Source organism: Marmota flaviventris, chromosome 14 (assembly GCF_047511675.1).
Source record: "Marmota flaviventris isolate mMarFla1 chromosome 14, mMarFla1.hap1, whole genome shotgun sequence".
NCBI lineage: Eukaryota > Metazoa > Chordata > Mammalia > Rodentia > Sciuridae > Marmota > Marmota flaviventris.
This window is the reverse complement of record NC_092511.1, coordinates 30,912,142-30,938,727: the sequence shown is the minus strand read 5'-3', so window position 1 is coordinate 30,938,727 and position 26,586 is coordinate 30,912,142. Positions and strand designations below refer to the sequence as shown.

At 35.2% G+C, this 26,586-nt stretch overlaps 1 protein-coding gene across 6 annotated transcripts in view; it reads left to right on the top strand.

The window, feature by feature from the left end:
• The window catches only part of Map4k3 (mitogen-activated protein kinase kinase kinase kinase 3), a 188,025-nt gene that overhangs the window by 69,993 nt on the left and 91,446 nt on the right, over positions 1-26,586 (top strand). For all 6 annotated transcript variants that reach the window (XR_011704329.1, XM_071601519.1, XM_071601518.1 and 3 more), the window contains exons 2-3: positions 3,733-3,790; positions 22,754-22,844. Coding sequence is in view for 5 of the 6 variants with exons in the window: in XM_071601519.1 (XP_071457620.1) it covers positions 3,733-3,790; positions 22,754-22,844 (149 nt within the window). In the remaining variant the exon portion in view is untranslated. The remainder of the gene's footprint in view (positions 1-3,732; positions 3,791-22,753; positions 22,845-26,586) is intronic.

Here is a 26,586-nt window from a genome sequence, read left to right as displayed (position 1 = left end):
TCATGTGTATAGCAGTATTCACAGCAGTTAAAAAGTAGAAACCTTCTATATATCCTTCAGCTGAGGAATGGGTAAATAAAATGTGACATTTTCATGTAATAGAATATTACTTGGGGCTGGGGATATAGCTCAGTTGGTAGAGTGCTTGCCTCACATGCACAAGGCCCTGAGTTCAATTCTCAGCAACACACACACACACACACACACACACACATACACACACACAAAAATAGTTGACAGTAGTAACACATGGATGAGTGCACATTGTGGATGAATCTAAAAACATTGTGCTAAGTGGAAGAAACCAGTTACAGAGGACCACATATTATTTGATCCCATTCATAATGGTTAGGTTTGCTGAGAAGGGAAGTGGATTAGCAGTTGCCAGGCACTGAGAAGAGCTGCAGTAGGGAGTGATGGCTAATGAGTCTGGGGTTATTTTGAAGTGATCAAAATGTTCTCAAATTCAATAGTAGTGGTTATAGAATTGAAGATTTTATATACACACATATGTGTGTGTGTGTGTGTGTATATATATATATATATGTGTGTGTGTGTGTGTGTATATATGTATGTATATATATAAAATGTTGAATGTATACAATACATATACAGTAATATATGTACAGAATATACACACACATATAGTAAAAGGGTGAATTTTATGGTATGTGGATTCTATCAGAGTAAAGCTGTAATAAAATTGGTGTGTTTAGTGAAAAATTTTAATACGCCGACAAGGAATTTGAATCTTTGTCTTGAAGCAATGGTGTGTATTCCTGAAGAGTTTTAAATTCAAGAATGATATGATCAGAACCTTGTGGTAGGAGCCTGTGAAGGGTAGTGATGTGGCAGATGACTAGGTCTACATGCTCAGGATATTTATCCTTGGTTTTCTGCCCTTAGGAAATATGAAAATTGTGTTATTAATACTGAATTAAATCTTTGAACTTTATACATGTTAGTATTTTACAATATCTACCTTGCTTTCATTTTTAAAAGTAAGTTACTTGCAATGATTGAAAAAAGGAATAGCAGATACAGGATATTAGAGATGGTGTTTTTTAAATTTAGTGTATAACTATAACCACTGTCAAATTAGATAACAGCAAAATGTAATTTATTTTAGCCAGAAGACCAAGGTTATTGATGAATCAGAATGCTTTAAAAAGTCTTCACTAGTAAACACGAATTTTGATGAGCAAAGACTCAGAAATTGACGTTTTCTGTTTTTTTTAAGTAATTAATCTTTTTTTTGGTGAAGTATCTTAAGAATAAGTTACATATTAGAACATATTTTAGACAACATAGGAAGGAAAAAAAACATTAATCATTTTAACTATCTGATTTTATATTTACTCTAACAAACCCTAATTTTAAAACTGTTATCCTTGGACTGCGGTTGTGGCTCAGAGGTAGAGTGCTTGCCTGGCATGTGTGAGGCACTGGGTTTGATCCTCAGCACCACATAAATATAAAATAAAGATATTGTGTCCACCTATAACTAAAAAAAATAAATATTTAAAAAACCTGTTAGCCTTTGAAAATTCTGGATTGATAATACATTTTGAAATATTATATTCATAATTTAAGCCAGTAGTAAATATTGACTGGTTAACTACTCATCAGTAGTTAACTGTCATGGTTTTTCTGTTAAATATGTGATGTGTTAACTGTTTGTAAATCTATTTTTAGCAGAGTACATTGTGTACAGCAACCATTTTGGAAAGATTCTGTGTAACTTCAAAAGAGAGTGTGCCCTCATGTGGTCACTGGAAACAGAATTTCAGCTGTAAACAATAAACCCTGTGTATGAATTCACATTTCTCTGTTGTTCCATTATAGAATCACCCGATAATACATACTATGAATTTCCTTTAATTAGGGTTTTTTTGTTTGTTTGTTTTTTGTTCTGATGATGGAACCCAGGGCCTCGTGGCATGGTAGGCAAATGCTGTACCACTGACCTACATTTGTACCCCTAAATTTCTTTTGAATAAACAAACAAATCATGGTGTGATTTTTAAATGCTGAGAATTAGAATAGCTTCTTGTCTTATTCGCAGAAGATGCTAAAAATGATGGGACTTGAAGAGCAGAAGGAAGGAGAAAGGACATCTAAGTTTAAGGAGAGGCAAGTTGTGGTAGAGTTTAGAATCTTTCTAACTGATGTTGAAAAGAAATAACCTGTGTGTTATCCAGGTACATGCCGCCCTCCTTTACAAATGCTCCCAGAATGGAATTCTGCTTTGTCGTTTATATATCTTCATCCTAGAGATAAAGAGACAAATATTTATCCAGCAGTATTTGACACATTTATCTCTTTTAATGGGAATTTAAGTTTAGTTTGAAATCAAGTATTCTCATCTGGTGTGTACTGCAGTGGGCATTCAGGTGTTTATCGGGGATTTTGTTTGAAGAAGCCATTTAAAATTTTTTTTCTTGCAAATTACAGTTTAATTTTTAATTTGTTGGCAGAGCCTTTTAATTCTTTTATTGTTCTTTTGAGTTAAAAGATTTTTATGTTGTTGTTGTTTTATTTTGGTACTGGGGATTGAACCCAGGGGCTCTCTACCACTAAGCCACACTCCCAGGCTGCCCCCACAACCCTCCCTTTTAAGACAAGGTCTCCCTAAGTTACTGAGGCAGGCCTCAAACTTGCAGTCCTCCTGCTTCAGCCTTCCTAGTATTTGGGACTGCATTCTTGTGCCACCAAGCCTAGCTAAAATTTTGTATTTTTAATGATGGCTGTGCCTCATGTCTACCTTCCTAGATCCTTTGCCTGTATTTTTAATGCCCTAGTATTCTTAGAAGGATTCCTTTGTTATTGTGAGTTCTTGTCAGGTGATTCACAGATCTCCACCAATCCACTAGTAAGGGAGTATTGCAAATCGATAATCCTGGTTACATGAATGAATCTTCCTGTGATCTGGTATTTGCATATGTTCTCTTTTGGTTGATAAGAAAATTTACCTGCATTTCAGTTAACAGTTTTAAATATCTAATTTTAAAGTATTTTAAATTTGCAAAGAATTATTGCCATTTTATGCAAGTTGAAAGGAAGTTTTTGCTTATTTAGATATAACTACACTTTTAAGTACCAGGAATGTAATATTAGGAGTTGATTTTTAAAGTGACTTTTATTTTTAATACGAGACTTGCAAAAATATATTTGGTTTATATTGAATACAATTATTTGACATTACCATCAGGTTTAAAAGGATGTAAGGGGGTTGTTCTCTTAATTAGATAATTAAATTAACCTTTCATATTCTGTAGGTTTTATATGAAAAAATTTAAGGCAAGTTCATTAACTCAAAACTTTTACCAACCTTTGAATGAATAGCTATATAGTGTAGTACTTAATAGCTTAGGCTCTGGAATCAAACTGCCTGGGTTTGAATTCCAACACTGTCCCTTACCAGATATATGGCCTTACAAGTTCTTTAACTACTCTATACTTTCATTTCTTTATTTGCAACATGGGAATAACATTAGTTCCTATCTTAATAAGAGTGTTGTGAGGACTTAATGAATTAACATAAAAACATTTAGAATAATGTTTGCAAGTACTGAGGTTTTGAGTGTTAGCTGTTGTTACTGCCATATTAAGTATACTTGAGTTAATGCTGAAATCACTGTGATGGATATACTACTGTTTATTTTGTAAATACAGATCACTTGTTTCTTTTCAGTGAAAACTAAAGATAATCTTTTCTTTTTCTTTCTTTAGGCGCGAAATGTTAACACCGGTGAATTAGCAGCAATTAAAGTAATAAAATTGGAACCAGGTAAATTATTTGACATTTGATGTTTCTTATTGCTTTTGCCATCTTAAGGCTTATTTTAATGATGTTTGGTCTACCTTCTATCCCAGTACTTTCTGGGAAATAGAACTGGTTGTCTGCTTTGGGGGTGAGAGGGGAGCTCTCCTGATTAGTGCCTTCTGAATCCAGTGGAGCTAACTTGTAAGAAGTTAGTTGATAGTAGTGCGTTTCCAGGGCTACATTGTCCTGTGGCGGGGCAGTGGGAGGAAGGGAACTGAGATCTGGGAGGTTGTACTCTAGTTCTTTGTCTCCTGTCCATTTGCTACGTGAACTTGGGCATGGAGCTTTAGGTATCTTACTTTGTTTTCTTGGTAGACCCAACTCTCAAACCTGTGTACCATTAGCATCTTAATAGTTACCTTGCACCTTGAGTGACATGTTATAAAATCCATAAGGACGATTTCATATATTTTATCTGCTTTAACTATATTTTCCCTTTGGATTTACCCCCCTCTTAAAACCCACATCTTTCTGAGCTCAATCCCTTTCTGCTTTCTCTCAGACCTCCTCCTGTAAGCCAAGTAATTGTGCTCGTGTCCAGACCGGTCCGTAGCAGTTAGGGTGCCTTCAGGATTCAACTTCATATGAATGTAAATCCATTCAGAGTTTTGAAGGGTTAGCAAGTTTTTTCTGCAAAAGGCTAGATGGTAAATATTATTGGCTTTGCAGGCCGTTTTCCTCCCTGGACTCTTCCCTCTCTCCCAAAATATAAAAAATATTCTTAGCTAAAAAAATCATTCTTAGAAACCAGGCCCCCTACTGTTTATTGTTTGCCTATCTTGATATAGATCATCAGTAAACTGCTTAGAAGTACAAAAATTTAAGGCAAAAATTTAAGGAAGACAAAAATTAAAAATTTAAAGAAGACAAAAATTTAAGGATTTGTTGAATGTGCTCACACCACACTGAAATATAGTGAGTAAAGAACATTTTTTTTTCCATTACATGTGTTTACAGATCTTGGATAGTCTAGTTACATTCTAATATCATAAGAAAAGGTTTCTTTATTTCCCCCAAATCTTCTATTCTTTAATTTTTAGAAACTTAAGAAGGCTATTTGAATTTGTTGAAATCTGAGGTTATAAAAAGAAATTAAAGATTCGGCACTTAAAGCATGGCCTTCTTTTTCTTCGTTAAGAAGTGGCTGTGTGGGGCTGCGGATGTGGCTCAAGCGGTAGCGTGCTCGCCTGGCATGTGTGCGGCCCGGGTTCGATCCTCAGCACCACATACAGACAAAGATATCGTGTCCGCCAAATACTAAAAAATAAATATTAAAATTCTGTCCCTCCCTCTCTCTCACTCTTTCTTTAAAAAAAAAAAAAAGAAGTGGCTGTGTTATTTGATGAAATGATCCTAATCAGAGGTGGTTTATACATAAATACATCAGCCCCTCATATCAGCAGAGTGTCTTCTTTTTCAGAAAGCCTCTCTGACCCCTGGAATGATTAAGCGGACATCTCTAGAAGAATCAGTCACTCTATTAAAGCATGTATAATAGCTATCTTGTCCTTCTAGACTTATCTTTTTTTGTTTCCATATTTTAATCAAATTCGTGCCACTAGCACTGAACTCAGGGCCTGGCACTAGAACTCAGTTAGTACATTTTAAAATTACCTTGAAGCTGGGCACAGTGGTGCATTTCTGTAATCCCAGCTGCTCAGGAGGCTGAGGCAGGAGGATCACAAGTTCAAAGCCAGCCTCAGCAACAGTGAGACACTAAGCAACTCAGTGAGACCCTGTCTCTAAATAAAGTACAAAATAGGGTCGGGGGTGTGACTTAGCAGTCTAGTGCCCCTAAGTTCAATTCCCAGTATACCCCGCCCCCCCCCCCCCCCCCCAAAAAAAAATTACCTCGAAAATTAGAAACTTAAAAGTCAGGCATGGTGGTGGTGCTTATCTGAAATCCCAGCTATTTGAGGCAGAGGCAGAAGGATCACAAGTTCAAGAGCAGCCTCAACAACTTAGTGAGACCTATTCTGTCTCAAAATAAAAATGTCTGGAGATATAGCTCAGTGGTAAAGTATCCCTGGATTCAATTCCCCATACAAACTTGAAAAATCTATTTGTTCATCAAGGCAGTTTTTTTCTGATTTATGTAATGTTTGAGTTGTGATGCTGTCAATCTTGAGCATTGCCAAGTGTTCAATATCAATATATTGATCCATGTATTAAAAGTAAAATATTTAACTAAGTAAAATGAATAAAATTATTCATATTGTATGACTAAGAGATAAAGGGTTATTACCATATTTTTTTTTGTGTGTGTGTGTGTGTATGTATAAATCAACCTTGGATTTTCTACTTATGTTCATAGAAACCATCTGAATTTTTATATTTAATTTCTCTGTTTTACTTTGTTCATATCTTAGGAGACGTGTTTTCTTGTTGGTAAGCTCTGCTCACTGGTGAAGTACAGACTCTGAAGGCAGGCTATTTTGATTCTAGTCCAGAGTGGAGTACATTATTTAAGCTTTCTGGACCTCTGTTTTTTCATCTCTGAAATGAGGATAACAATAGTAACTTCCTCTTCTGGTTATTATAAGGATTAAATGCTCTTAAATATCTAAAGCACTTAAACAATAATGCCTGACACAGAGTATGTACCAAGTAGTCATAGTCAGGTGGCTGAGAATTCTGCCACCACTGATACAGTTATTAAGGTGTGACCAACCTTATTTTATCTACTATCTACATTCTACTTTGAATCAGATCCCAACATTGTATCATTTTGGCCCTTAATATTTCCCTACATATAGCTAGAGGATATGAACCCAGGGCCACAAACAGGAAACTCCACACACTGCATTTGGGAAAGTATGCCACTTTGGAAAACATTTTGGCACTTTCCTAAAATGTTCAACATAAATTTCGCATAATGACTCAGCAATTCCTCTCATGTGTATCTTCCCCCTCAGTGACTTTCACACTTGAGTGTTCATAGCAGCATTACTCATAATATCTCAAACTTGGAATCATTCCTGACTGCCCATCAGCTGGTGAATGAATGGACAAAATATGTTATACATGTATAATAGAAGACTATTTTGTGATAAAATAAAACTTCTAGTACATGCTATGAAATAAATGAACTAAACAGTTTGCCGAGTGAAAGGAGCTGGGCACAGAGACCACCTGTTTTGTGATTCTCTTACATGAAATGTTCAAAAAAGGCAAATTTGGATAACTGGAAAGGGGATTTGTGGACTGGTGAGTTGGAGGCAGAGGAGTGGATTAGCAGTTAAATGAACTTATAGAATCTTATAGAGGTAATAGAAACCATTCTAAAACTGATTTATAGTGAGGGTTGAAAAACCTGATGAATTTACTAAAAATGCCATCGTTGAATTATGTACTTGATTGGGTAAACTACATGATTTTAAAATATGCCTTAAAAAATAAAAAAGGTATAACCATAATACTGTTGACAATAATAGTTTCTTACTAATAAATAAGGTCCACACATTGAAAATAGTGGATATGTTTTACATTTCTTTTATGTTTATTTTTTTTCATATTTTTATTGGTGCATTATAGTTGTATATAATGGTAGGATTTGCTGTTACATATTCATCATGCATACAGTATAACTGTATGATTTGACCGGTATCACTCCACAGCACCTCCTCACTCTTATAAAATTTTTGCTGTTGAAACTTGGCCATTTGTGGTATTTGCATAGTAGTATGCCCCAATGGCCAATTTGAAGATTTTTGTAAGTATTTGAATGGTAATTTGAGCATATTTATAGGTTGAAAAGAAGAAGTCAGTGGAGATGGAGAGACTAAGAGACCTAAGACAGACTTTTAAAAGCCATTGCAGGGAATAGGAAGAAGAAATTAACTAGTTATCAGCAATAGAATTGTTGTGCAGTGTTATGTACCTAATCAGTGTTTGAAATCACTCATTTTTGATTATGAATATTAACATAGCCATGTTTACAATTCAAGAGCAGTCATTAGAACATGACTTTAAAACAATATATATAATCAATTTTTACCTATTAAAAGACCTTTTCTCTAGAAATTTTTAGGATTATAGGAAAAATAGTCAGTAAGAGAACTAGACAAGACCCTGTTCCAAAGTAGATAAACTTTTCGCTGTTTTAAAAACTACTCATGAGTGAATTTCCTATCTAGTTATTTGTCAGTTTTTGCTTCCATTTTTTTGTGGTTAAGTGGAAGATTATATTTTATTCTTTCTTGTAACGATGTATAGAATTTACAACATGGTCTAATATTTCATTGTGAAGACCTGGAACTAATATTTTATTAAGAAAATATACATTTTGTTAGAACAGTAGTCTTGAAAGGAAACTGTACTTTCTTCACTGGCATGTTGAAGGGAGAAGTAAACCATTCAACAATAATAGTTGGCAATTTTGATAACCCGACTTTCACTAATAGATTGAATTAGGAAGAAGATCAACAAGGAACTAGAAATAAATATAAAACTGAGGATAGAGCTCAGTGATAGAGTACTTGAACATGTGGATGGTCCTGGGTTCAATCCTCAGCAGTACAAAAAAAGTGAAAGGGTGGGAGATAAACTAACTCGATCTAACAGACATCTGTAGAACATTTCTACCCAGTGGCAGCAGAGTACACATTCTTCTCAAGAATTATGTTTTGCAGTTTTCAATTAGTTTTGTTAAATTTATACCTACGTATTTTATTCCTTTTGTAATTAAAATTACTGTACATTTTGTAGTTAACATTACTGTGACCTGTTGCCCAACACCAATCCAATGAGATGCTATTAGAATTATTTTTATTAACTTCATTTTCAGATGTTCATTGTTCACGGATGGAAATACAATATACAATTTTTGTATATTGTTCCTGTACCTTGCAACTTTGCTGAACTTATCCATTGTAATAGTTTCTTAATGGATTCTTAAGAATTTTCTACAAATAAGATTATATCATCTGCAAAATATAATCTTCCTTTTCAATCTATATGCCTTTTATTTAAAAAAAATGCAAGACTTGTACACTGAAAACTAAATCTGTTAAAATAAATGGAAGATCTAGATAAGTGTGAAGACATTCCAAGTTAACAGACTAGAAGACAGTATAGTTAAGAAGACAGCACTCTCCAAACTGATCTACAGAATGAACACAATTACGATCAAAATCCCAGCTTGGTCTTTTGCAGAAATTAACAAAATGTTCTTCAAATTCATGTGAAAATGTAAGGGATCCAGAAGAGCCCAAATAACCCTGAATGTGAGAACATTGTTGGAAGGCTTTCTTTATACCAACCATTTTTTTTTTTTTTTGGAGAATTTTAATATTTATTTTTTAGTTTTCGACAGACACAACATCTTTGTTTGTATGTGGTGCTGAGGATTGAACCCGGGCCACACGCATGCCAGGCGAGCGCGCTACCTCTTGAGCCACATCCCCAGCCCCTATACCAACCATTTTAAAAGTTATTACAGAGCTATGGTAATCAAGACATTGTGGTACTGGCACAAGGATAGCTATATTAGTGGAATGGACTTGAGAGTCTGGAACTTACCCTGACCTTTTTGGTGAATTGATTTTTGAGAACAGTGCCAAGATAAGTCAAGAGAAAAGACAGTGCCAAGACAAGTTAATAAGTGGTGGGAGGTGGACAACTGGATATCCACATGAAAAAAAATGCAGGTGGATGTGTGCTTCACAGCATATATGGAAATTAATTCAAATCAGATCATACATCTCCATGTTAGAACTGTAAAGCTGCTATAAGAAAATGTAAGAATGTCTTTGAGATCTTGGGTTAAGGCAGTACTTCTAAAGGTATGACCAAAAAAATCAGATAAATTGAATTACATCAAAATTAAGATTTTTTGTCAAGAAGAATGATAACCATCAATAAAGTTTAAAGAGAGTGCACAGAATTAAAGAAAATATAAGTTATGTTGATAAGAGACTAAATACAGAATATATAAAGAATTGTTCGAACTCAAAAGAGAGAAGTAACCCATTCTCACTGGGCAAAGGCTTAACACAGGTGGCCAACATAAACATGAAAAGTTGCTCAACATCATTAGTTATTAAGGAAATGCATTCAAAGCCAGAGATGCCCTTCATACTAATTTGGATATTTATAATAAAGATAGACAATAATAAGGGTTGGTAAGATTGTAATTAGAGCCCTTACATGTTGCCGGTGGTAATATAAAATGGTGCACCCACTTTGGAAAGTCGTTTGGCAGAATTGTTAAACATTGAGTTACCATATGACTCAGCGTTTTTACTGTTAGATATATTCTCAAGGGAAATGAAAGCATATGTATATATAAGAACTTGTATACAAATGTTCATAATAGCATTGTTTATTATAGCCCAAAGTGAAAACAATATATAAAAACTATTGAGTGTAAAAATGAAACATGGTAGATCCACATTTACTATTATTCAGTAAAAATAAATATGTATATAATATGGATCAAATATTATGCTAAAAGAAAGAAGCTGGTCACAAATGATGTGATTCTGTTTAAATGAAATGTCCAGAACAGGCATATTTGTGGATATAGAAAGTAGATTAGTGGTTACCTAGGGCTGGGGAAGGCGTGGTGGGAATGACGAGTGACTGCTGATGAGACTGTGAAATGTCTTAGTCGTGGTGATGGTTGTTCATGGCTGTGAATATATTAAAAATTATTGGATTATAATTTTAAGTTAAGTGAATTATTTCTCGCGAAAGTTGTTAAAATAATGCTTGTTGTGGTATTAATACTTAAAACAAATTTTTAGACTACTAAATAGGTCCTCAATGGGTATAGGTAGTTAATACTGCTAGTAGGACTACTAGGACTAGTTCTTTCTTAGCAGAAAGAAAGGAAGCAGCATTTTCCCTCTGGTAAGTAGGAAAGATTTGATGAAAATGCAAGAGTAGAAAAGGAATTAAAAATGATGTTTGCTGGACACAGTGGCACATATCTCTAATCCCAGCTTCTCAGGAGACTAATAATATAGGAGGATCACAAGTTTGAGGCCAGCCTGGAAAACTTAAACCAGATCTTGTTTCAAAAAATAAAAGGGGTTGGGAATGTAGCTCAGTGGTAGAGCACCCTTTAGTTCAATCCCCAGTAACCCCCTTTCCCCCAAAAAAAGGAGGAAAAGAAAAAGATGATGTTCAAAAAGTGGTGCATGATAAAATACCAGGTAGAGAGGAGCACTGTAGGAGTTGAGAGCCAGGCTGTAGGAGTTGAGATCCAGGTGAGGGTGAAGAAGAACAGTAGTGAACACTGCTATCTTGAGCGTAATCTCCCATGCCTGAGGGAGCCTGAATCCCATAAGTAGCAACCTGGTGGAAGTGGGAGGAAGAGAGACCAGGCAGAGGCCCAGGGTGGATTTCTGAGAGACAGGACTGGTGCTGGGCAACTGGCCATGGAACAGTATTTCTTTAGAGTATGTATATTCAGTACTTGTAAAGTTGTAAAGTTTTGGTTTCCCTTTTTTTTTTTTTTTTATTATGTAGTCATATTTACTTTACTTTGCTAGCATCATTCACTGTAAGTTGTGACCACTTCTCATTTTGCATAATTTCCCAGCTTTGATTAAAAAAAATTGTAAAGAGCTATTCCTAATAATAAAGACATGTTTTAGCCTTTAAAAAATTGAAAAATAGCTGTTGTTGAGAATCTGGTGGTGCTGCAGATTTCACTAGACTGTCATTTCTTGGGGACAAACTTTATATCCTTTATCTTTATAATATAGATTCCCACTGCCTGCCACATTGTCTGGCACCTGGTAGGCACTCAATAAATACTTACTGGATAAATCAAACTAATGAGGAAAATCTGGCAACTAATAAGGTAGAGATGAATTTGTTTTCACCATGTATTCCTACTGAATAACTTAACATTTATTCAAACTTAATTTGTGCCAGGCACTGTTTTAAGTGCTTTGCATATGTTGACTTGTTTAATCCTTGTATCATTGTCCCTGTTTTTTATAGTTAAGGAAACTAAAGTACTGAAAGTTTTAGTACTTTGCCCTAATTGAGTGGAGAGCTGGAATTTGAACCCTGACAGTCTAACTCTAGAGCCGCTTTCACCACTCCCAAATTTTGGCCGTGGTGTGGGAGTTCTTTGTATCAGATTGAGCCAGACGTGTGTGTGTGTGTGTGTGTGTGTATCACTTCAACTAGTGATTGTTATGTATGTTAAATGTGTAAATGAACTTCACTGGGGTAAAATAAACATGATTCTTCAAAATCAGTATATTTGCCCAAATTAGATATCTTAGCAGAAATTGATGCAGAATAAGCCAAATTTTAAGCCAGCAAACAAACTCTTAAAGGAATACAATGCAGTCAGTATAATTAGTAAGCTATTCTTCATACCCTGATATAAAATGGAACAGGACTCTTAGGTCACAGAAATCTCAAGTTGACAGTAAAATCCTCCTGGTTATATATCAGAGCAAACAAACACAGTTGAAACCCACACTCCACAGGAAGCGTCTTCTTGGAAGTTTCTTCCAAGAATGGTGTAGCTATAGAGTGTTGTAACAAACTGTGTCTTTGAATATATAGCTTGCTTACTTAGTGAGAAACTTTGTTGTTTAAAATCACAGACTGTAGAGATTTAGCAGTATAAAATTATATCAGCAAAAATGAAACATCCCCCTCTTCCTGGAAAATATCACTCACTTTGACATAAAGAGATTGTGTTGAATTCAGTCTTCCCTTTTTTGGTGAGATGACTGTAGGTTCCTCTGGTGTGCAGTTTTACTCATTGTAGTGGGACAATAAACCGGATTTTGTGAGATTACAAGTTTGTTGCTATAGTCTTAAATCGGATTGGGCTAGAACATTGTCAGCTGTTGGCCCATTTTGAACAAAAATTAAAAAATAAAGTAAGATGAATAGTGTGTGTCAGAGCTGGCTAGTAGAGTAGAACTCATGTACTTTTAGGCTTTCAACAACTGTCGTTTTGTTATAGGTCTCTTAAATCTTTCTTTTTTTTTTTTTTTTTGTCTTTTTATTTTAGTGATTTCAAGTTAGAATTTTAAAGTTACTTACAATTACTCATTCGTGGTATTGTTTGCAATACCAGTTGCTAAAATAGAATATAAATGCAGACAGGTAAGTGATTAATTTTTAGATAGCAACTTTTTAGGAGAAACTCTTCTAAGTGCAGAAATTCATTCCTTTTCCAACACAATGAAAAATACTGAGATTGATAAACAAGGAAATTCAGTGGGAAAATAGGATAGTATATTTTTTTTGTATGTTCATGAGAGAAGTACATATTAAATTGTAGAGCAAAATTTAAAAAGCAAAACAAGGTACCAGTAAGACCTCAGTCCACTATTTTTTCACAAATCTCAAGTTGCATTTTATGAACCTTCTTTCCTGTCAACATTGATGTTGGTTTTCCTGTCCGTAAAGGTAGAAGAGGCACTTTCTCCCTCTTTATCTTGCATCAGAGTGGCAAGTCATTAGGGAATGTCCTTATGTGGCACCTTTTCCTATTTCCCTTGAGTGTTGAACAGGTCGCTCAGTACCCTGTGTTTATTGCCATCACGGACAGAGTGGCTATTACATCATTTATTCTACAAAGGTTTATAGTTAAGGAAACTAAAGTACTGAAAGTTTTAGTACTTTGCCCTAATTGAGTAGAGAGCTGGAATTTGAACCCTGGCAGTCTAACTCTAGAGCCTCTTTTGCCACTCCCAAAGTTTGTTTGATTTAAACAACAAAGTTTCTCACTAAGCAAGTTATGATTACCTTCCTTGTTTTGGGGTCTTCAATCAGACCTGCATGGGTAAACTGGCTCTCAAAAGAAGAGCTGGACCATGGTAAGAAACAGAGATCTCACAGGTTAAGTCAGTAATCTCAGGTTAAGCCATTCTGCCCTCACAACCTGGATATAATTTGTTTGCATTTGAGAGTGTTTTCTCAAATATTTCTTTAAAATAAGAAGGTGGTAGAATCGCCAGCATAGTGGCACATGAACAGGAGACTGAGGCAGGAGGATTGCAAGTTCAAAACCAGCCTGTCTCAAAAAAACAAACAAACAGTTTGGGACCGTGACTAAGCAATAGAGTACTTGCCCAGCATGTTCAGGGACCTGTGTTCAGTTCTCATAAACACTCACACCCACACAAAAGAAGAGGGAAAAAACTCATTCTTTTTATGCATAAATATATACATACACACATATAAATAGATATTCAAAATATTTGTGGCATAAAATTTCATGGGGACAGCTATTAGAAAACAGGATTGAAAAACAAGCATTAAAGTATGACTTTTGGAGCTGGTATCACAGTTTCATTATTTTTTCCAAATATTAAACCTAATCATCTGGCACAAACTACTTTGGTATGAAATCATTATAATTTATTTTTTTTATTTGTTTTGAAGTATGTATAGAAGTCAGTAGAATTACTTCCCTTAAAATCTACACCATGCCTTAGTGTTCTTTTATTCTGTCCTTACCTGTAGCATGTACCTGTAATCCCAGCGGCTGGAGGATGGCAAGTTCAAGACCAGCCTGAGAAGCTTAGTGAGGCCCCAAGCAATTTAGACCCATTCTCAACATTTTTTAAAAATCAAAAATTTAAAAAGGGCTGGGGATGTAGCTCAGTGATAGGGTGCCCCTGCCTTTGTATTTCTTTGTATATATCCCCCAAACTAAAACTAAAAAGTGAGAGTTAGTTATTTGGTTTTAGGAAGAAAATTGTTATTATAACTACTTAAGCTAGTTTCTCATCTTTTTAAAATAAGCCACTGGAATTTTATTTTATTTACATATTTTAAAGGTGGTAATTGGATTTCATTTAGTGTATTTCCTGTATTCTCTGGTAGTTTGAGGTAGCTTCTTTTTAGAGAATCACAGCTGGATGTGTGGCACATGCCTGTATTCCCAAGGATCTGGGAGGCCAAGGCAGAAGGATTACAAATTCAAGGCCAGCCTCATCAACTTATCAAGGCTCTAAGCAACTTAGTGCCTCAGTATAAAAAACAAAAAGGGCTGGGGCTGGGGCTAGTGTTTAGGTGTCCCTGGATTCAATCCTCAGTACCCCCCCCCCAAAAAAAAAGAGAGAGAATCAAAGTTCTGGGATGTTAGCCATGTCATGTATTACTGAAATGCTGGTAATTCCATTTATTGCTTCTACAGCATGAAGTGGAGTTCAAAAATTATGTTGAATGGTACCTTTGGTAATCAACTTCTTGTTGCTATGACCAAAAATACCTGACAAGAAGGACTTAGAGGAAGAAAAGTTTATTTTGGGCTCATGATTTCAGTCTGTGGTCAGCTGACTTCATAGCTCTGGACCTGAGGTGAGACAGAAAATCATGGCGAGAGGGCATGGCAAAGGAGAGCTGCTGTTTATGGCAGCTGGAAAGGAGAGAGAAGACATTCCTCAAGTGATGCTCCAATGACCTACTTCGTCCAGCCACACCCCAGCTGCCTCTCAGTTACCATCCAGTAATCCATTCAGATTATTAATTCATCGGATGGGTTGATCCAGTGATGAGATTACAGCTTTTAAGGTCTATTTGTTTCACTTTTGAACATTCCTGCATTAACATGTGAGCATTTAGGGGGATACCTTATAACCATACCATAACGGTGCCACTTAACAAATGGAAAATTAAAGCTGGTTGTAACATACCTTTATGAAGAGTATGGATATTTGGGCCGGCAGTGTAGCTCAGCAGCAGAGCACTTGCTAGCACATGTAAGGCACTGGGTTCAATCCTCAGCACCACATAAAAATAAATAAATAAAATAAAGGTATTATGTCCATCTACAACTGGAAAAAAAAAGAAGAAGAGTATAGGTATTTGTTCCCACTTCTTTATGTTTAAAATAATATAGAAGTTTGAAGATTTGTGAATGAAATACCCACAACATATGCATAAGAAACCTTATTTGTTTTCCATAGTCCAAATCAAAACTTTTCTCTTTGGCCATAGGATTGTGTTTGTTTGTTTGTTTTTGTTTTTGTTGTTGTTGTTTTGTGGTGCTAGGGGTTGAACCCTGGGCTTTGTGCATGCAAAGCAAGCATTCATAGGGCATTTTTTTAAAAAAAAAATATCATGGTAAAAATATACAACTTGAGACCTACCATCTTAATAAATTGAAGTACAGTGTTGTTAACTGTAAGATGGATGTTGTAAACCTCTAGATCATTTTCATGTTTCATTACTGAAATTTGTATTTATTTAACACTAACTCCATGTTTCCTCTTCTACTCTGTGTCTGCATTGACCATTCTACTTTCTTCTTCTGTTAGTTTGACTACTTTACATACCTCATATAAGTGGAATCACGCAATATTTGTCCTTGTAGGACTGGTTCCTTTCATTGAGCATATTATTCTCCACGTCCATTCATGTTGCAGCGTATGATAAGACCTCTTTTTTAAGAAAGAATAATATTCCATTGTGTGCATATGTGGAGATATATATATATATATATATATATATATATATATATATATATATACACACACACACACACACACACATAGAAAAAGAGAGAGAGAGAGAGATAATTGTGTGTGTGTGTATCACATATTCTTTAGCCATGTATCCACCGTTGGACATTTGGGTTGTTTCTGCCTCTCAGCTATTATGAATAATGCTGCAATGAACAAGAGGGCACAGTCTTTCTTTGAGATTTTGATTACAGTTCTTTTGGGCATCTGCTAAGGAGTGGGATTGCTGGATCATATGGTGCTATTATTATTTTTTCTTCATCATCATCATCATCATCATCATCATCATGGTACTGGAGATTGAACCCAGGTATGCTTTACCACTGAGCCACTTCCTCAACCCCTTTTATTTTTTATTTTGAGACAGGGTCTTTCTAAGTTGCTAAGGCTGACCCCGAGCTTGTGATTCTCCTGTCTCAACCTCCCAAATCACTGGGATTACAGCAGTAGGAATTACAGGTGTGCTCGCTCAGCTTTTTTAAATTTTGGAGGAACTTCTATACTGTTTTCCATAGCAACTGCATGATTTTACATTCCTAGAAGTAGTGCATAGGAGTTCCAATTTAATCAGCATCTTCACCAACACTTATTGCTTTCTGTTTTTTGTTTGTTTCATAGTAGCCATCCTAACAGGTTGGAGCTGAGTCTTCACCATGGTTTTTGTTTGCCTTTTTGTTTATTCTCTGGTGTCTTAGACATACTAACAAGCACTCTACCACTGAGCTACAACTCTAGCCTTCTCACTATAATCTCATTTATTTATTTATTTTTGTTGTAGATGGATATAAGACCTTTATTTTATTTATTCATTTTTATTTGGTGCTGAGGATTAAACCCAGTGCCCCACATGTGCTAGACAAATGCTCTACCACTTTGCTACAGTCCCAGCCCTCTCATTATAATTTTGATTTGCATTTCTCTGATGATTAGTGATGCTGGCATCTTTCACATACACATTGGCCATTTGAATGTTTTTGGAGAGACAAATTCTTTTTTCAGTAAGAAAATAATCCCCAGCATTATTAATGTAAAATTGACAAATGTACGTTGTATATATTTATGGGTATTACAACATAATGTTTTGATATGTATATGTTGTGAAATGATTAAATCAAACTAATATATTCCTCATCCTTTGTTCATTTTTAATTGTTAAGGTTGTTGTCTTCTATTGAGTTGTAGGAAATCCTCATGTATTTTGGATATTAAACTCTTATCAGATATAGTGTTTGCAGATATTTTCTTCCATTTGTTTGTTACCTTTCCAATTGGCTGATGGTTCCTTTTTCTATGCAAAGATTTGAGTTTAATGCAGTCACAATTGTTCTGTTTTTGCTTTTGTTGCCTGTATTTTTGACAAGACCAATGTTGTGCATTATTTTGCCTTTATTTTCTGAAGGAGTTTTATAGTTTCAGGTCTTGCACTTAAGTTTTTAAAACATTATGAGTTGATTTTTATGTATGTAAGAGAAGTGTCCAATTTTATTCCATTACATGTTGATATTCAATTTTCCCAGCACCATTTGTTGAAGAGAATGTTCTTACTTTGTGTGTAATCTTGGCACCATATAAAAGAGCCTTAACAGAATATGTGTGGGTTTATTTCTAGGCTATTCTATTGCATTGGTCATGTGTTTGTCTTTACGCCAGTACCATAATTGTTTTGGTTACTGTAGCTTTGTAAAATGTTTTAAAATCAGGAAGTATGAGATCTCTAGCTTTGTTCTTTTTCAAGATTATTTTGGCTATTTGGGATCCTTTGTGTTTCCATGTGAATTTTAGGATTGCCTTTTCTACTTCTGCAAAAAATGTTTTTGAGATTTTGATTGGGATTGCATTGATTCCATAGATTACTTTGGGTTAGATGGACATCTTGACTACATCGTCTTTCAGTCCATGAACATAGGATGTCTCATTCCTTTCAGTAATGTTTTGTAGTTTTCACCTACAAGTCTTTTGCCTCCAAGGTTAAGTATATAACTAAATATTTTATTTCTTTTGATGCTCTTGTAACTGGGATTGTTGTAATTTCCCTTTCAGATTGCTTATTGGATATAAATGCAACTGATTGTATGTGTTGACTTTTTTTTATCCTGCAGCTAGTTTGCTGAATTCATTTGTTCTAGAAATTTCTTTGTAAACTATTTAAGAGTTTTAAACATGTAATTTCATGTCATCTGTGAACAGAGGTAAATATACATTTTCCTTCCCAACTTAGATATCTTTTGTTTCATTCTCTTTTCTCTGGCCATAGGACGTTTAATACTCAACTAGCAAAAATCAGAGAAACGAAAATTCTGGATAGATCAACTCTGATATCTATTTTTCTGTAATATTTTGAAGTAAAATCTATTATAAAACTGTTTTCTTCATGTTAATTTTCCAGATGAATATGATAGAATTTTTTTTATGTTCAAGATTCAACTTGTATTTTGGTTGTAGTAACTCAAATATCCATGAGATATTTGCCTCCTTTTACCAAAGTCCTTTTACTCAAAAGTAAAATGTTTTCCTTTTTTTCTTTTCCAGGGTTTTTGTCTTTTAAAATACTTGTGTAGGGCTCTTACATTTTAAATCTTATTCTTATGTATATAATTTAATTGGATGCATTCTAAAGTGTTAAAAGATTTTTTTTAATAGTTTTTTTTTCAGGTATGTGTTTGTCTCCCAAGGTACAATAATATGTATTATAAATTGTGAGCATCTTGTGTTCCAACTATTTGTCCCACCTTATTTTTACTTTTGTGGGCTTCATTTGGTTAATATTTCTGGGATAACTCAGTAATGCATTCATATCAAATGTCCCTATTGAAAGACATACAGTAAATCAGTAAACATATAATATGTTTGATGTGATAAGAAAAAGAAAGCAGAGGAAGGGGGGCGTGGAGTTGTGAATGTGGGTAATTGCTATTATGTGCTATTTATTATACACACATATATATAACATATTATTTTGTATTATGTAATTGCCATTGTAGGTTGAGAAACATATACAGAGAAAGTAATTTGCCCAAGATCATACATCCAGTAAGTTGTAAAACCAAGTTGGATTTTTTTTTTCCTGTTAGTAACTCAGGGACCCAGGCTGATTGCATTTCCTTGAGTACTCACAATATTATATAACCTGATGATGGGGAAAAGTAATGAAAAAGGGACACATGACTTTTGTTCGAATTCTCTTGGCAAGAACTAGTCTTTTGGGCACAGGAGCATGCTCACTGACTGGGAAGTGTCTGACTAGATGACTGCCTCCTACCAATAATTTGCACACTATGGAGAGGGGTACACCGATCATTTGTGAATGGCTATCCAGCTCTGCCACAATAATAATAAGTTTGTTTGTTTGTTTGTTTGTTTTTGCAGTACTGGGAATTGAACTTGGCCTCACACATGCTAGGCAAGTGGTCTACCCTAAGCTATATCTCCAGTTCTTGCCACAGTAATAATGATGTTGTATAATAACATTAATTTCTTATGACTGCTATAGCATGTTACCACAAACTTGGTAACTTGAAACAACACATTTATTTTCTTAAAGTTCTTGAGTTCAGATCAAGGTGTCAACAGGGCTGTATTCCCTAACCTCTTTCAATTTCTAGAGCTGCATTCCTTAATTGGCCCTTCAAAGCCTATAGTGTAGCAAATCCTGTCAGTTGTCACCTGGGTTGTTTAGGATAATCTACCTATCTAGGATCCTCAGTTTATTAATACCTGCGAATTCCCTTTGCCACGAAAGATAACATTCACAGGTTTTAGGCATTAAGACTTTTGGGAATCATTATTCAGCCTCCTTCTCTTAACTGTAAGTAGTTAACATTTATTAACACTTATTATGAATGATGAATGCTCTAAGAACATTACATGTATTAGTTTATATTTTTCTGCCTTAGTTCTTAGTTCATTCATTATGTCCTCTACTTGTAGTCTTGCATGTGTTTCCCATTTCATTAAGGGAGGGGGAACATCTTTTGGAAGATGAATTATTTAAAGTCTAAAAATTTTATCAAAAAACTCTATACTCTTAGAATTGGAAAGTTTTTAGAGATTATCTAGTTTAATCTTTGCTCTTGTGTCCCAATTAAGCATGATAGGATTTTTTTCCCCTTAAGTTTGTTCATTTTCAACTTTGGAATATGTCTCTCATGAGCTTTAAAGAAAGTTCTTTAAATCAACATTAATGTATTAAATTCTTTCTTTTTTTTTCTACCAAAGTTTATATTTTTCACTTACCTTTAAAATTGAATGTGTGAACTTTTCTCCCATAAAAATATTGAATTAATTTAGCCATTTTCATAAAGAAAGAAATTATTCACTTTGGATCAACAACATTTCATGGGAGAAGTTGTACTTGAAGCCTTAAAGCCTCTCATAAGTTGAAGTAGAAATCAAAAGGAGTAATAAATAGTCTATTAATTGTATAAAGCATGCTGATAATTAGATAAAATTAAACCAAAAGCTGATATTCCCCTTTTAGAGCCCTCACAGAAGTGTAATGTAGATCCATTCAGTCAACAGTTCTTTCTGTTTTGTATCAGGTGCTCAGGATACAAAGACAATTCAGGCACAGTCCTGTCTTAGAGGGCTTTGTCTTCTAGTGAGGATGTAGACAAGCAGACATGGATGGAGCATAGTAAGGGCTGTGATATGTACAAAGATCACAGTACAAATTGTGATGCTTGTAGGTAAAGAGAAACCCCTGCTCATGGTGGCTTAAATGATACAGGGAGTTTTGGGTCATGTATGGGTGTATCGGAGAATTACAAGCGTAGGTGAGGCCTACTGTAGCGGCTCAGTTGTATCATTAGATGCCCTCCTTTTCCTGTCTCTCCTCAGTGCTTTCCAAAGATCAGTCCTTCTGGGTTGGTGCCTTTGAGGTTACGTGATGATGAATAAAGTCTCTGAGGCTTACCCCAGAAAAAGTTCCCAACCTCTAGCCATCAGAAGTCCTGGGATCACTGAGTAGATCAACCTTGATTGTGGATTGCCCTTCCATTAGATTGCAGAAAAGTATAATTTCAGGGTGGGTAAAAAGCAAAAGTTTAGAACTTCCAGGTGATTGGTGTTAGTCCCTTATAACTTTATAACTTTTAACTTGGATTTCTTGTTTATATGATGAAAATCAGGAATTCTTAAGGTGGGAAACTAACTCATAAGAGGATCCTAGCTCTGAGTTTTTGAGAATGTAAAAATTTCCCCCTCTTCTTTGGAGTTCTTTTCTTTTTAATTTTGTGCTCACATCACTACAGAAATTAAGAACTTGACATCCATCTGTTCTCTATTACTTCTTCCCTTGTAACTGGGACAGTGAGGTGGATTTTGATATCAGGCTCAAATGATTTGTGGTTTGTTTAGTTCTTGTTTCGGTTACATTTACAATGGGTAATGCCAACGCCAGAAATTGCAGGGTTTACCCATCAACAACTTACTTATGATTTGAGCAGTAAATACTAAAGCACTCTTAATTTTTTTTTTAAACTTTGTCGCTAATACACATTTTATCCAGCTAGTCATAGAATATAGTACTTGAAAACTGAATTAGTAATCCAGGCCACTTTGTTTTAAGTGTAAACACTTCCATTTGTTCTCTTTCTGTAGTCTCTGGTTTACCACATTTGCATTCCCTGCAGTTCTGTTGCTCTCCATGACAAGTGTTTATTCAGGAGTCACAGCATGTGACACTGCTGTGGGATTGCCAGATCACATATTGAAGAATCTGGGCAGGGAGGGAATAGGAGAGATCATTTGTTAATCTCCTGACCAAGCTCAGATATAGTGCCATTTTTATGTGGTGGAAACAAGTACTGAATACAAGACAGGCCTGTGGGGGTGGGGGTCCATCCAGTAACCTGTTGCTGCTGCTGTGTAGGCAGCTGGGCTCTGCAGAGAGCCTGTGGAAATACATCTACATGCTTAGTGTATAAGGGGTCCTGCTTATAAAAAAGGAATTACTTCCTTATTTTGCAAGTGTTAGCTGTTATCTAGTAATAAAGGAAAATGTGATAAATGACAACTGATGATTATGTCCTAGGCATAATAGTAATAAGTATAAGTCAATGCTTATATAGAAATTACTCTACTTATTCTAAGCATTTTATATGTATTAATTTATTTAACATTGACAACAGCCCTGGGAGATAGGTCATTGTTATTTTACTGAGTAGAAAATTGACATGGAGAAGTCAAGTAATTTGCCCAAGCTCACACAGCATAGGAAGGAACAGAACTAGAATTTGAATCTAGAAAGTCTGGGACTGGAGATCATACGTTTAATCACTGTGGTATACTTTCTCTTAAGTCAGGACTGAAATTGTCATTAAAAGTAATACCATTAACTTATGAGTTGTGTTTATTTATAGCTCATTATTTATGTTAAATGCATAATTATCTTCATATTATGTTTTGAAATAAATGAATAGTTCGAAGCTTCTCTTGCCTACTAAATATTCAACATGTTTGTTTTTTTTTATTCCAGGAGAAGATTTTGCAGTTGTGCAGCAAGAAATTATTATGATGAAAGACTGTAAACACCCAAATATTGTTGCTTATTTTGGAAGCTATCTCAGGTACATTGTTTGTTTCCCTTTTGAAAAGTAATAATGATTCCATCCCCTAATTAATTTAACAAAATAAACTTAGCTCTAATACCGTGATTTGTAGTTTCCTTTATGCTTTGAAAATAGGATATTTTCACATGAATGGAATTTTAATTTATGACCTATTAATTCTAAAACCAGTATTACAGTCATGTGAGTTGGAACTTCTAGATTTGAGTTCAGTGAGGAAGTTGACAGGCAAAAACTGACTTTTATGCTTAGTCTATGAATCTGTCTGTTGCCCCTTTCTTCTAGATGTAGGAGGATTCAGTCAGGAGCATCTCTTCCTATTTTTATCAGTACCTTAATTTTTGTGTTTTTTGTGTTTCTGGCTTTAAGAATATTATTTTATTCCTTTCCTTCATTTTGTCCAGAGAACTAGGGACTAGAATTATTTCACTAACTACTGTGTGGGCACGCACACGTGCATGGCACTGGAGATTGAACCCAGGGGCACTGTACCACTAAACTTTGTCCACCCAGAGGTTTTTGTTCAGTTTTGAGACAGAGCCCAGGCTGGCCTTGAATTTGTGATTCTCCTTCCTCATCCTCCTGAGTAGCTGTCAACAACTTATTTTTTTAGGTCCTGATGTGAACTTACCTGACTATGAATTTGCCATTATATTGCTTTGGCAGGACTAAGCCAGGTTCCCATGCAATACTCTGTAAGGGATCCCTCAGAGTTAAATCATGTTTTAACTTTGATATGCAGCTGTGAGTCTTAACATTGTGATCTAGTCATTTTTAAGTTCCCTCCAAAAGGAAGATTGGCAGTATTTCATATGTATTAACAAAAACGAAAAACGTTTCAGTGCTTCAGCTTTGATGGAGTGTATTATAGTTGTAACTTACTGCAAGCTCACATTCTCATAGGACCAGGTGCAAAACACTCTTCCTTTTGTTCTGAGCACGCAGGTTGGAAAGACTGGGGAATTCTGCCCTAACAAACAGTTCAGTCCTTGGTTCTAACCACTCTTAAAGTGTGTGTGTGTGTGTGTGTGTGTGCGCGCGCGCGCGCGCACTCGCGCGTCCACACAAGTGTGAATAGCAACGGGGGAGGGGAGTGTCTCTTATTGGAAACTTTAGGAAATTCAGTAGCCCTTTTCATGTAGAGATGAGTCAATAACTGTTATGCATTTTGGATGGGTTCTTTAATAAGCCAATTTAGTACTACTTTAATGTTGAGTGGTTCGGACAATATCCTAACAGTTTATATGTTAGGGAGCAGAAGAACCAGCATCAGCTCAAACAAACAGTCTCTTTAAAATCATTTAACTTCATTATGCAAATAATTAATTCCTGTCAACATAGTTAAAATTACCACTTCAAAACACTTGTTTTATTGCCATTGGTCCTAACAGAATGACCTACCTAGACTTAATTGGGGGAAGCATTATAAACTGTTTATTCCCAGGGGTAAGCTGGTCTTTTGAAGAGAATTTTTATGTTTCCCCAAGGATGTTGATCTGCGAATTTCTCAAACATGATTTGAATCTTCCAGTACTATGAGACAGCTAAAACCTCACCTATTATTTCAGGATAGCCTCATGCATTTACATGGTACCCTTGGTGTAATGAAATGAGCACAGTCTTCTTGTCAGGAAGACAATAAGGTATATGATAGTTAAGAGCTTTAGTTAAGATCTTGGGGTCAGGACTCATCACTTTAAAAAAATTTTTTTTAAATTTGTTCTACTTAGTTATATATGACATTAAAATGCATTTTGACACAATATACACAAGCAGAGCACAACTTCTCATTCCTCTGGCTGTACATGGTGCAGAGTCACACCCGTACTGTAATCATACATGAATACAAGGTAATAATGGCTATTTCATTCTACAGTCCTTTCCATCCCTTCATCACTTATTAATGGTGTGACATGTAGCAAGTTATTTAATCACTCTGTGCCAGCGATTTCCTCATTTATAAAATGGAGATGATATTATCTACATGATGGAATAGCTGGAAGAAGTCAGTGAATAAGTACATAAGTGGAGTGCCACGAAAGCTTAGAATGTAACTGATGCTGCGTGGTGTTCATGTTATTGTCTTAAAGTATAAAAAGAGGAAAATCACCCAGAAACCAAAGTAAAACAGACAAAGTTAAGATTATATTTTCAATAGAACCATGTTCTTTTTGAGCTGTAGAGTCTAAGATCAGGAAGTGCTGGTTTAAATAGATGATTTTATTCTCTAATTGGCATTGCTGACTTAAAAAAAATGATGGGAAAGCAAAACATAGTATAATACAGAATAGCAGTTAATCTTCCCTTTTTCTAACTCTTCTGTACAGAGTCTTCCCCTATTCTCTAACTAAAGTCCAGACTCAGCCAAATTTGGAGTAATGATTAAACTTGTAAGATGTTGGAGCTGAGAGATCTTGTCACACAGCCCATGCTTTTCATAGATGAAAAAATAGAGTGCTAAATAACGACTTCTTGAGGCAATCTTACTATTCATTGTTGGCACTGAGACTTAGGCCTGGTTCTGCAAATGTCTTTTTGGTAACTAATATTGCTTAGCCCAGGAAGGCCAGATTTAGTCTCAGAGGAAACCTGATTTCTTGGATTCTTTCTCATTGCCAGTGATTTTACAAAGAGCAAGGAGCTTTTTTAAGGGGTCTTGGTACAGACCACTTTAAAACAAATACTCTTCATTACCACTTCTGTGTTGTTCTGTTACAGCTTATTATAACAAATTTGGACAGAAAATCAAGAGAAGTGGTCAAATATGATTTGACCACTGATAAACTTGCCCCTCTGGGAGCCAGACTTACCCATGAATTTTCTGAAGAGATAATCAGCTTATAATTAAGTTCTAGAGGCCCATTTTATAACAGAGTAGCTATGTTTACTTCTTGAAGAGATTCTGAAACTGAACTCCTGTAGAATAGAGTGCCTGGCATTCTTCTCAATAAGACCTTGCCTGCTCTGCTCTTCAATGTCATTATCATAGTGTACAATAAGAGCTGGATGTGTTGACACGATAGTTCCACCTATAATCCCAGGTATTCAGGAGGCTGAGACAGGAGGATCACAAATTCAAAGCCAGTCTGGACAACACAGTTAGATTCTATCTCCAAAGAAACAAAAAGTAAACTAGATAGAGGTTTTCCCTGGAGATTTAAAATTTAAAATAAGTAGTCACATATATTTGATGTATATTGTCTTTGAATATTTGTACATTTCTAAAACAAATCATTACAGAGCTAGTCTTTATTCTCATTAGAGCTTAATTATTGCTTTTAAGGTAAAGATGATTTTAATTTTAGGTTCCTTCTCAGTGTTTCTTAGCCAGCTATATCTTTTAAGAATAGGCTAAAAAAAAAATTGAGACATTCCTAAGTTTGAACTCTTCAAACTCAAGTTAAAAAACAACAAATGGTCCTTAAAATCAGGTCCGTACAGTACGGTTTTATATAGATCAGACATGCTAGTCCTTTGAAATGAAGAGTACTAGTTTAAATGTGCAGTTTATCTCAGAATAATATTTGCAAACCACCATTTATATTATATTACCATTATATTATATTGCCATTGTATTACCATTACACCACCATTTACAAAGTGTTTCATATTGCTTAGTCTATAGAGTGCTGTATTGGTTTCTGAAATTGTAAAGATAGGTAAAACCTAGGCCTTCCAAACCTAATAAGCAGTTTGTAATCTAGGAGAAGTAGACACAAGCAACTAATGTGTTAGTTGCAAT